The 10,797-nt window shown below is 58.5% G+C and overlaps 1 protein-coding gene across 2 annotated transcripts; it reads right to left on the bottom strand.

The window, feature by feature from the left end:
• Positions 1-448: 448 nt before the first annotated feature.
• On the bottom strand, positions 449-7,404 carry PTMA (prothymosin alpha). Of its 2 annotated transcripts, none has more exons than XM_059053652.2 (5): positions 5,286-7,404; positions 2,379-2,450; positions 2,038-2,131; positions 1,456-1,529; positions 449-1,193 (listed from the first exon to the last, which is right to left on the bottom strand). In XM_059053652.2, exons 1-5 carry the CDS (start codon positions 5,328-5,330, stop codon positions 1,146-1,148), a joined length of 333 nt encoding a protein of 110 aa, XP_058909635.1. In that variant the 5' UTR covers positions 5,331-7,404; the 3' UTR covers positions 449-1,145. The 2 variants fall into 2 exon arrangements, with proteins under 2 accessions (XP_058909635.1, XP_066883275.1); XM_067027174.1 differs by having other exon boundaries at positions 2,038-2,134; positions 5,286-5,509.
• Positions 7,405-10,797: the final 3,393 nt, after the last annotated feature.

Here is a 10,797-nt window from a genome sequence, read left to right as displayed (position 1 = left end):
CCCACCCCACCCCCTGGTTCCAAAGGGCAGCCCCACTCGCACGCCGTTCCCCCAGAGTGCCTGGAGATGTATACACCTCCTGCCAGAGCAACCAGGTTAATGTGGCAGCACCCAATGACAGGGTCCCGAGAAGAGGCTCCTAGTACAAATCAGTAGGAAGGGACCAACCTGGTAAGTGGCTCCCCTTCCAGCCCATAGCCTCAGTGCTCCCACCACGTCCCACCAGCCAACTACAGCTCAGTCTTAGACTAACACAGCCACCCACCAGACCCTGCTGCCCAAGGGGGCATCTCCCCCACCCCGACTGGTGTCTTCAAATCCACTGTCCCCAGGAAGGACAGCTGGGCCAGAGTTCAAGATCCTCCCCTCTTCTCCTTGCCCCCGAAACCAAAAGAAGAAAAACAGAAACCAAAAGAAACCAAAAGAGAAAAACCAGGCTTGAGACAGCTTTGTTAGAACAACTCAGCAAAATAAAATTCCGGTTTATTGTTGGACAACATTGTTTCACACATACATCAAACAGGCCAAAAAAAATAAACAGCAACTTCATAGACAAAAAAAGGAAAAAAAAGAAACCTTTTATCTTTGGCCTTTTTAACCATCTCATACAAACCAACTACTTATAGTACAGCTAAGTACATACACAAAAAAAGTTACTGGAATGCTCGGAATAAGATTGTTTTTTTGTTGTTGTTTTTGCTTTTTTTACAAGGTTTTTTTTCTCCTTTGAGATTATAATGAACATGGTCACACCACAAGTAAAGTCAGAAGTAGGACAGAGAACGCTCCGAAGGCTGGTTTGGTCATCCGAGATCATTAAAAATGGCTGACCCCCTAACAATATGTACAAAAATATAAAATGTAAATAAAAAATACAAACAAATTTTCCTTTTTAAAGTACTTTAAGAAAAAAAGCAGGGCCTTGGAAGTTTTGGTTCTTTTTTCCTCCCCTGTTGCAAATTCGCGTTGTGGTTTTGGTTGGGTGGTGGAGAGCGCGTGTCATCTGCGGTGGCGCTGCCCGCAGTGGGCGGGCGGGCAGGCGGGACTCTCTACTCGAAGGTGACCACGTTTAGATTCTGAGACGGGAAGTGGAGGGTGAATAGGTCACGGTGGCCTTTTAAGTTTAACTTTTCCTTTTTTGCTGTCTAGTCATCCTCATCGGTCTTCTGCTTCTTGGTGTCAACATCGTCATCCTGGGAAGGGAAGGATGGTCAAGGTCCCTTTCAACCCACCAACTGCCTCAGCTCCTGCTGGCAGAGCCAAGACGGGCACAAGCAGCCCCAGAGGCCTCTGGGAGGCTGGGCCCACGTTCCTTCCTGTTCCTGCTCAAGATGAGAAGGGAACCACTCGGGACCACCCACCACACCAACTACAACTACTGAAGTCCCATCAGCCCCTCCAAGTTTTAGGGCCTCAGATCCCACCCCTCCCCACGTCAAGCCAGACCAGACCCACCTCGTCATCTTCAGCTGCCCGTTTGCCTGTAGCGGCCTCAGCCTCCTCATCTTCATCTCCATCCTCTTCCTCACCTGGAGAGAATAAAGCCCAGGTAAAGCACCCTGCCTTCCTTAGCCAACCAGGGAGGGTCTTGGTACTCTCCCACGCGGTGGCAGCCAGAAACGGGGAGGGGGACAGCAAAACTACAGCTCCTTGGGCAATCTCCCAGTAACAGTCTTGGCAGGATGGAGTGCCCCGATCTGTCTCTGCTGCCTGACAAACTGGGCAGTCAGGGCACCCACACTGCCCCATCGCAGACATCTTGTCTGCAGAGAAAAGAAGGCGCAAGCGAAAGCCAGAGAAGCCAGACCAACCGATCAGTGTGTGGGCAGCACTCTCCAGTGGGAGTGTGACCGTGGTGTTTGGGGCACAGCTCCACACCACTAACCTAAAGCGAGGAAAAAGATGCCAGCTCCGCGGGTGCAAGCCCAGTCGTAGGTGGTCCATTCGATCTGCCCCCCCGGGGAGCCCCCAATCCCTCCCCATTTGCTAGAGAAGACAGAAAAAGGTACCCCCCAAACAAGAGACAAGGCTACTCACCATCACCTTCCTCCTCCTCCTCCTCTTCCTCCCCGCCTTCCTCCTCTTCTTCATCTACCTCATTGTCAGCCTCCTGCTCCCCATTTTCCTCATTCTCCTCGACAGAAAACAGACCAGCTTACGGATGAGGACAGAACATCACTCTGCCACATCCCTTCTTCCAGACCCTGCCCAATGCTTCTACAGACCAGACCACCTGAGAGACGCCCCCTGAACCAAGAGATCCTGACATAACTGTCCAAGGCCTCAGCCCCCTCCCCCGCCCCGGATTAAGCCCAAAGTCTAAGTAAGAAATCTTAGCCAGGAGCTGCTACAGGGTCATGTCCAAGGTGGACACTCACAGCATTTCCGTTAGCAGGTGCCTCTCTCCCATTCTCCGCCTCCTCCACAACTTCCTTCTTCTCTTTTAAGTCCTTCAAAACGGAAAAGGAAGTCAGTCAGTCTTTTGAGCAACCCAGGGCTGCCAAAGGAGCCCAGGGCTTCAAGTACGAGGGATGCAGTGCTGATCTGGATGTCCAAAGCTAAAAGCCGAATGTTACAGGTGGACGGAGCACAGGATACTGAGGGTCTATGGTCAGGATTTCGTCCTACTTCTCAACCCTTAAAAAAACAAACACACTTTTAAAAAAGGGCCCACGACGGTTGTTTCTCCTGGGTCTTTACTCATGCTTCTTAGGAAAGGAGCCATGTGGCACCACAGCCCGAAACCCTGTCTGGCCGGGAGGACGAGCCCAGGAACACTTCACACACACTTTTCACGTACTTGTTTCCAACCAGAGGGAGCTCCGCCTCTCACAAATCCTTCTTGGAAGACACCAGGTATGTGCCGTAAACAAATAAGGCAATGGGGGGAGGGCCCTGACACCGCGGGAGTCGGGTGGACTAGCCTGGAAAGGGGATGGGAGGGAGCTAACCGGCAAAACCGGGGAAGCAGCCTCACCAGCCAGAGGCCCCGCAGCCGCGCTCGAGCTCCAAGCCCTCGGTAGCGCAGAACCTGACAAGCGCACGGGATTTTTTTTTTTTTTTTTATCTGAAGGAACCGGAATCCCACCAATCCCTCCATACCCAACAGCTGTCCCAGGAGGTGGCAGACCGATGCCTGGAAATGGGCGCGGGCTCAGGGAACGCTCTCCTGGGCCCGAGCGAGGCCTTTTGGCACTCAGAGGCGCGCCGCCCGCAGCGCCCTATTTCCGTCCCTGCCTCTCTCGCCCGTCCGCGGGTTAGCTCTGTGTCCGTCGGACCGCGCCTCGCAAGGCGGCCACGACCCGGGTTCCAAAGGGCAGCGCCGCCGCGGACACTCCGAAGCCCCGTAACTTTTTCAGTGCGGCAGACTCCGCCGCCATCACAAACAGACGTCGAACGGCGCGGGAGCGGAGGGCTGAGGGAGCGGAGGGCGCTCAGCCGTCGTCCTGCAAACAGCCCCCGGGCACCTGCCGGCCCCGTCCTTCAGCTTCTCCCCATCCACCCCGGCGCCGCCCGCTCCCGCCCCCTGGTGGCCGGAGCCCCGGGGAGCTGTGGGGGCGGGGAGGTCGCGGCGCGCAGGCGCGCACCCCCGCCCGGCGGGCTTTGCGCGCGGGCCTCAGCACGCACCGCGCGCGCGGAGCACGTGGCCCGGAGCAGCCGAGTGCGCCCCTGACCCCGGAGACCCGGCGCCCGCGGGCGGCACTGGCACAGCCGAGCGCGCGCCAGTTGGTCTCCTGTCTTTCCCGGCCTCTGGACGGCCCCGCCGCCTCCCCGCGCAGGCCTAGATGCGCGGTATCTAAGTCTCTGCATTTGGCGGGCAAAGTCCCGCGGGAGGCTGCCCCGAAGTCCGCGGGGCCTTTTCAGCCCCACAGCCCGAGGCCGTCGGAGACGCACTCCACAGGACTCTTTATCGCTCTTAACGGGAAATCACCGTGGAGGAAAGCGAAAGCCCGCGTTGGGTAGGGCTGACCCTCTCCTCCAAACTAGTTCCCCGGCTGGGCCCAGAGAGGGCCGGAGGGAGCCCCTGCGGAGATCCGGGTCCCAATCTCCGCTCCTTCGGGGGGAGTCGTTCCTGGGAAAGAACCAGAGGTGACGCTAGGGGCACAGGGGTTAAGGAGACGCCAAGGTGACTCGCGCCCGTCCCTGCAGGGGCACGACAGAGGCGCGGACAAGGGCCGAAGGATAAAAAAGCGGTCCCTCCTGAAAGTACCGTGCTCCCGCCGAGGGCGGAGACACTCCCCGGGGCAAGCAGGGGGACCGATGCGGCGCGCAGGAGCGAAGCTGCGCCAAACGCGCAGGGCCTCAAAACCGAGGGCAGTGAACCCGCAGCACCGGGCCACAACAGCCTCTGGTGCCCGGTTCGACCCCGCAACAAGCCAGTCGCGGCCGCAGCTTTTGTTCGCCCGCGTAGCCTCCGGAGCAGCCGCAAATACGGTGCCCCCGGGCAGCCGCGGGGGGCGCCCATCATCGCCCCGGCGCGTCGCTCCTTCACTTTCCGTTTCCTCCCCTCCGGCGCGTGGGCTCGCCTCCTCCTCAGTCAAGCCCAGTATTGCTGGAGAATTATTGAAGCTAGGCGGCTGCTCCCGGCACACTGCCCCCCACCCCGGACGCCCAACCCCACCTCCCCGAGGGCACCCAGGGCGGAGAAGACCTTCACACCTCCGCGGGGACAACCGACGTCGCGGCCCGCCGGCCCGCCGCCCCACTCCGCCTTATCAGAGCTTAGTCCAGATAAGCCTCCTCGGACCCACTACAAGGCGCGAAACGCGGCGATCCGGCGCCGAACAAAGAGCAGCGCCGCCGGCGGGCGCTCGCCGCGGAGCCGCCACTTCCCGCAGCCGGTCCGCGCCCGCACACGCGCCCCCCCCAGCACTTCCGATTCCAAACGCGCTGGAGTTTCAAAGTTATTTCCGTGCGCCCCGCGGGCCGACGACCCCCAGCCCGGCCCCTATCCTCCCGCCGCCACTCAGACGAGTCACAAACAAGTTTCGAGAGCCGCGGAGCAGCCTCCCCTCGAGCCTCTCAGCCTCCGCGCCAGTCCCTCCGGGTCCCTGAGGGCCCCCGGCCCACTCCCCGACGGGCATCACGTTTGCCCGCGGTGCTTCCCGCCCCCCTCCCCCGCAAGCACAAAGAGTGGGCTGCCTGGGGGCCTAGGCTGGGGGCGGGCGGGCTCCCCGCAGAAGGGAGCAACAGCGGGCTCGGGGTACCCAGGTGCCGCGCGCCAAACACCGCTCCGGTGGTGGCGGCGCGGGAACCCCAAAGGGGCGGGCGGCGTCTAACCTCACCTTGGTGGTGATTTCGGAGCTGGTGTCCACGGCCGCGTCTGACATGATGGGGCACGCCGGTGATCCGATGCACGGATTAAAAAGAAAGCGGGAATTCGACGACTCTGGCGATAAAGCTGCCGGAGTCCGCGGCGGCGGAGGAGGCGCGCGGCGGAGGTGGCTGCGGCGAGCGGGGAGCCGGACACGGGAACAATGCAAAGATGGCTTTTCAGAGCAGCCAGTGGAGAACTCACGCGGCGCCAGAACCTTTAATATAGATTAGTGGGCGGCGCTCGGCCTCCCTTGCCCGAATGCTATTGGCTTACAGCAGGGAGCGGGCGCTCACTCATTGGCTCGATTCCGAACAATGGGCAAGCATGCTTAAAGCGGCAGTGCCTTCGTGCGTCCCGCGCTGCGCAGTCGCCGGCCGTACTGTCATTCAAGGCCTGAGTTTGCTGGGTCTCATCTGCACCAACGCTGTGGGGGAGGGGCGCGCGCTCGCGCTCGGGGCGCGCGCTCCCGCCGCTGTTTTGCTTGGGGCTGCTGACGCAGAAAGCCAAAGCGCGGCAAAGCTGCGCGCCCAGCCCCCGGTCCTCACCCCTCCCCGCGCTTGCTCGGAACAAGGGGGGGAGGAAAGAGGAGGCGGCTGCCGGCCCACACGACGGCTGCCAGCGAGGGGGAGGGGAAGGTCGGGTGCTGGGCTGTGCTCGCCCCGGGCGGTGACCTGCACATTGCCCGTATGCCCACCCCCCGCGCCTTGGCACATCCCACCATGAGCTTTCCCAGCGCAAGTCGGCGGAAGCCCCACGACGAGCGATGAGGGCGTGAGGCTAAGACCCTCGTATTTGGGGCGCCCCGTCTTTTACCACGTCCACCCCCTTCTGCCCAGCTCCCGGCGCCCGGAGTCTGGGGAGGTGACCCCGTCGTCATCTCCCAGCCCCGGCGTCTGCCGCCTAAGCCAGACGACGAGTGGGTTCCGTGCCAAGCACGCACACTCGGGGATTCGAGCATCGAGGGGACTCGAGGGCCTGGGTAGGCTCTGCCCTCGAACAGGACAGCCCGCGGGCGTCGCACCACACAACGGCCCCCGCACTTTTGGTTTCTGGTTTGCGCCTGCCCCGAGCGGTCTCTGCCGTCGCGACAGCTACTGGGATCCTTCCAGGTCCCGGCCTTCGAGTCTATCGCTCTCCCACCCCGCTTAAGACTCTGCCAAGGGCACATGAAATTATTCTTTGCGGGGTTATTCGAGGGGAAACTATCGTCCCTTAGACCAGTTGATCTAGTCCTTGGGGGCTCCATGAAGTTTGGGGCGCCATTTAGGGAACACGCGGAGCCCGAAGAAGGGAACCATTAACACGCCACACTCAAGATGGCGTTGGACTCGGCAAGCCTGGCGTGACGTGGCGACCCAACCCACTCAGACGATCTGAAAACTGTCGGCGACACTCTCCTTATCACCATCGCATTTGGCTGTCAAACTAAGAAACCAGCTGTGTGGGAGAAAAGATTAGAATAAGTGGAAAGACGTTCCAGGAAAATACCTGTGCCACACACAAGATGGCGATAGATAGGGTTCATCCCCGTGTTGCCAGAAGGGGGCGCCCGACACGGAAGGCGGGACTCGGGAGAAGCGAGTGCACACTGGCTGAGAGTGGCGGGCGAACACAAAGTTGACGCTTTGCGTCCTGCTATTGGCAGGTTCCGCTGTCTGTCTCTTGGGGCCGCCGATTTGGGAATGGAGAAAACCCGGAGTCTGGGATTATGAAGGAGGGAGGGATGCCAAGTCCTGCAGTGCTTGAAGTCGGGGGCGAGAGGAGAGGCTGAGTGGGTCGCCCTTCTTGGTTTTCTTAGGTCAGAGGCCAAGTGGCCCCATTCCCACCGCGAAACCCCCTTAACTGAGCTCACCCCGCACTCTCCCGGCCGCCTCCCCAAGCCCCGGACTCGGCCGCCCAGCCGCGAGCAGGCGCGTAGGGCCACCCGGATCTGGGCCCCCTCCCACTCCCCCTGTCCCTCGCGCCTCAGGCCCGCATCCCCTTTACATCTGCCAGTCTGGCCGCTGGCCTGTGGGGGCTTTCCCGAGCGAATTGTCCTTTAGGGAGAGAGAAGCCCGGGCTCCCTGTCCTTTGGCGGGGAGAAACATGGGGCAGGTGCTGGACAGGGAAGGAGCACGGCGCCACCTCCCGCTGCCTGGCGGTCGCTATCCCGTCCCGGTTACGCAGCAGCGGAGGGGGTGCCCTCCGGGTCCCCGCCCTGCTCCAGGGCGCCCCAATGGCTGGAGGTGGGATTTTCCGCAGGGTGGACGCGCGCTAATCCAAGGGACTCGCAATGGTGAGGACCGCGAGTCCCAACCTTTTGTTCGGTCCGCTCCCACCCGCCGTCAGTTGCCTTCATTGCGACGCGGACCTGAGGCCGCCCTTCACCCCAGAGGAGGAAGGTTCTCCTTGGCCGCTGCAGCCGCGACCCTTCCTTTGTGTCACATTATCCGAGAGGTGGAGGGATTGTACGGTATCATAAATGGGGTAGAAGAGCGCCTTTTACCTGCGGCGCAACCATTAAACTCTGGTTACCCTGGAGGGGATTGTTTGGTCCACAAAACCCGGATGCATTGAGAGCTTGTTCTGTGCCGCATTTAAGCGATTGAGTCTTCTTCCCTGTCTGGATAGTGGCATTGGGCAGTCTTCTCTATGTCCACGGCTGAAAACTGGACATGACTGTTCTGGATTCTGGCCATTATGGGGGGCCAGGAGTGGGGTGGATCCAACTGGATGAATGTGAATTTCCCTCGAAAAACTGCTTTGCCTGGCCCTGTGTCTATGCAGCTACTTTGCTAGAAGTGGGTAAGGAAGTCCCATGTCCACCTGGTTCTGGAACCAGCATTTACCTTCACTGAGCACTCACTGACTGCCCGGTGTGTACATAGCAGTGAGCCTTTGGCTCATGCTTCAAGCATTTTCATTTATTCTCCACACCTTCCAAAGTAGGCAGGACAATTATAGGGTTGAATTATATGAAATTGATGTTTTTTACAGGTCAAAACCAGTTGAAAATTGGCAAATTTATAGGTTCAGCCTCTAATATGATATCACTCTCCTTTTAACAAGTCAAGAAAGCCGACCAAGAGGGGACTTCCCTGGCGGTCCAGTGGTTAGGACTCTGCACTTCCACTGCAGGGGGCCACGGGTTCAATTCCTGTTTGGGGAACTAAGATGCCTCATGCCAGGCGACTGGCAAAAAAAAAAAAAAAAAGGAAAGCAGACCAAGGGATTATACCAAGGGACCTGGAGTAACCAAGTGAATCAGTGACTGAGTTGAGGCTAAAAGCCTAGAATGGAGGAATCTGTGTTGTTAGATGAGCAATGGATCAGAAGTGGCCTTGGAGGACTTCCCTGGTGGCGCAGTGGTTAAGAATCCACCTGCCAATGCAGGGGACACAGGTTCGATCCCTGGTCCGGGAAGATCCCACATGCTGCGGAGCAAGTAAGCCCGGGTGCCACAACTACTGAGCCTGTGCTCTAGAGCCCACAAGCTGGAACTACTGAGTCCGTGTGCCACAACTACTGAAGCCCGCACGCCTCTAGCGTGCTCCGCAACAAGAGAAGCTACCGCGATGAGAAGCCTGTGCACCACAACGAAGAGTAGCCCCCCGCTCGCAACTAGAGAAAACCCACACACACAGCAATGAAGACCCAACGCAGCCAAAAAAAAAAAAAGTGGACTTGGACGTCCATCTTGCCATAGAAGTGTGGTATTTGACAGCTCATAAGTGAAGGAGTTATTTAGGCTAATTAAGAGCCTCATTCTTTCAGTGACAGGCAACCCCTCCCCTCCTTTGCTGTTTCTGAACAGGGTGTTCTTCCTGTCCCCCATCACTTTCACTTACTGGATGCACCTCTGCCCTTTGCTGCTTCTGTGGCCTTTCAAACTCCCCCCCACCCGAAGACAAACTGGTATGCCCTGGTAGCCCACATTTCCTGTCCCTGGACTGTTTACAGCCTGAGGTGCACTGGGCTTAGGTTAGAGAGCTACTCTAAGGCAGGGGACCCAAATGGCCTCCAGGCAAGTTTTGTTTTTAGGGCATTTGCATTAGGGACACCTCTGGATTGGTTGCCTACACACTCTCAGCTGGACAACAGGCCTCTCTCTGCAAGCCTGAGGCACACATTTATTTCACTCGCCTGACCCTGTAGGCAAAAAGTTTGCAATTCTTGCTCCTAAGCCATTTCCAACATATTCCTAATTGTTCATCTCACAATTTTGATTCCCGAGAGACCAGAAAATATAAATGCTGTTAAAGCTGCCTGGGTTCAACTCCCAGCCCTGCCACATGCTAGCTGTGTGAATTTGGGAGAGTTGCCTCCTCACCTCTAAAAAATGGAGATGACAAAAATAGTACCTACCTTCCACAGTTATGGTGGGAACTGAACAAGCTAATATTCAGAAAGTGCTTAAAATAGGGTCTGGCACATCCAGGAAAACTGTCAGTGTTCTCAGGATTCCATTTTCCAGCTGCCATCTGTACCTAAGTGGGCTGGTTTCACAGTTTTTGCAGGACTCTGGACAAAGGAACAATGTCTTCAGAAAATTCTTCCCATACTCAGTGGGAAATGAGGGCACCGGCCTAGCTGAGTTTCTGGAAGCCTGTGATTCGGTGCCCAACGTGTTGGCAGCCCCTCTGGCCTCAGAGGAATGACAGAGTCTGAGAGGCACCCTGAATAGAACAGGCCTTGAAGAAATCCCGCCTTTATAGAAACCCAGGACTTTCAGGCTGTGGTTTCCTTGCCCAGGCATCAGGGCCTGGGGAGCTTCCGGGGGCCTTTCAACTCTCCCGCCCTGCTGAGCCCTGACGGGATTGTGTAAGAGCACTCCCCACATGCCTGCCCTCTCGTGCCGCACGCCTGGGCCTGCGCATTCTGGGGAGCTGCGCCAGAAGGCCCTGGTACCCACACAGGTCTGGCCACCCAAAGTCTCCTTCCTGCCAGGGAGAGGGTGGAACATCTCCTCAAGTTCAGGGCCTGCTCCCAAACTGATGCCAAGCTCGAGTCCTGGTTGGAGGCGGGCTGAGGAGGCAGGGGGGGGTGTGCGTGCCCAGAACAGGGCCGCCGCCGCCCCCTGAGCGCACTCATGCCATGGTGTCTCCGGGGATCTTCTGTTGGCCTGTGCCATTTCCCAGTCCATCTTCCCTACATCCGTCGAGTGTGTGGGGGCCTCTCTGCATAGCTCGAGTGGGTGTTTTGCTTCAGCTCTGGGTACCATTTGTGAGTGCGTGGGCCCAGCATTGCGGTGGCAGGTGAAGGTGCCAGCTGCGGGAGTACGTGTGTGGGCACACGCCCTGTAGCCCTGCCTGGGAATGCCCGCGAGAGCAGTGTGCCTGAAGAAAGGCTAAACACGTATGAGGAGGCAACACTCGATGTGACCACGAGGAGGCATTTTACGAGGCGTCTCCACATCTGTCCCTTCCTGCCACCCAGCCCTGCATGGAAACCCAGCAAGACAGGAGCCAAGAGCGGGCCCCAGCTGAGGGTCTAGGTGCTCT

The sequence above is a fragment of the Kogia breviceps genome, chromosome 2 (assembly GCF_026419965.1).
Source record: "Kogia breviceps isolate mKogBre1 chromosome 2, mKogBre1 haplotype 1, whole genome shotgun sequence".
In the NCBI taxonomy this organism is placed as follows: domain Eukaryota; kingdom Metazoa; phylum Chordata; class Mammalia; order Artiodactyla; family Physeteridae; genus Kogia; species Kogia breviceps.
This window is presented reverse-complemented; position numbering and strand designations above follow the sequence as displayed.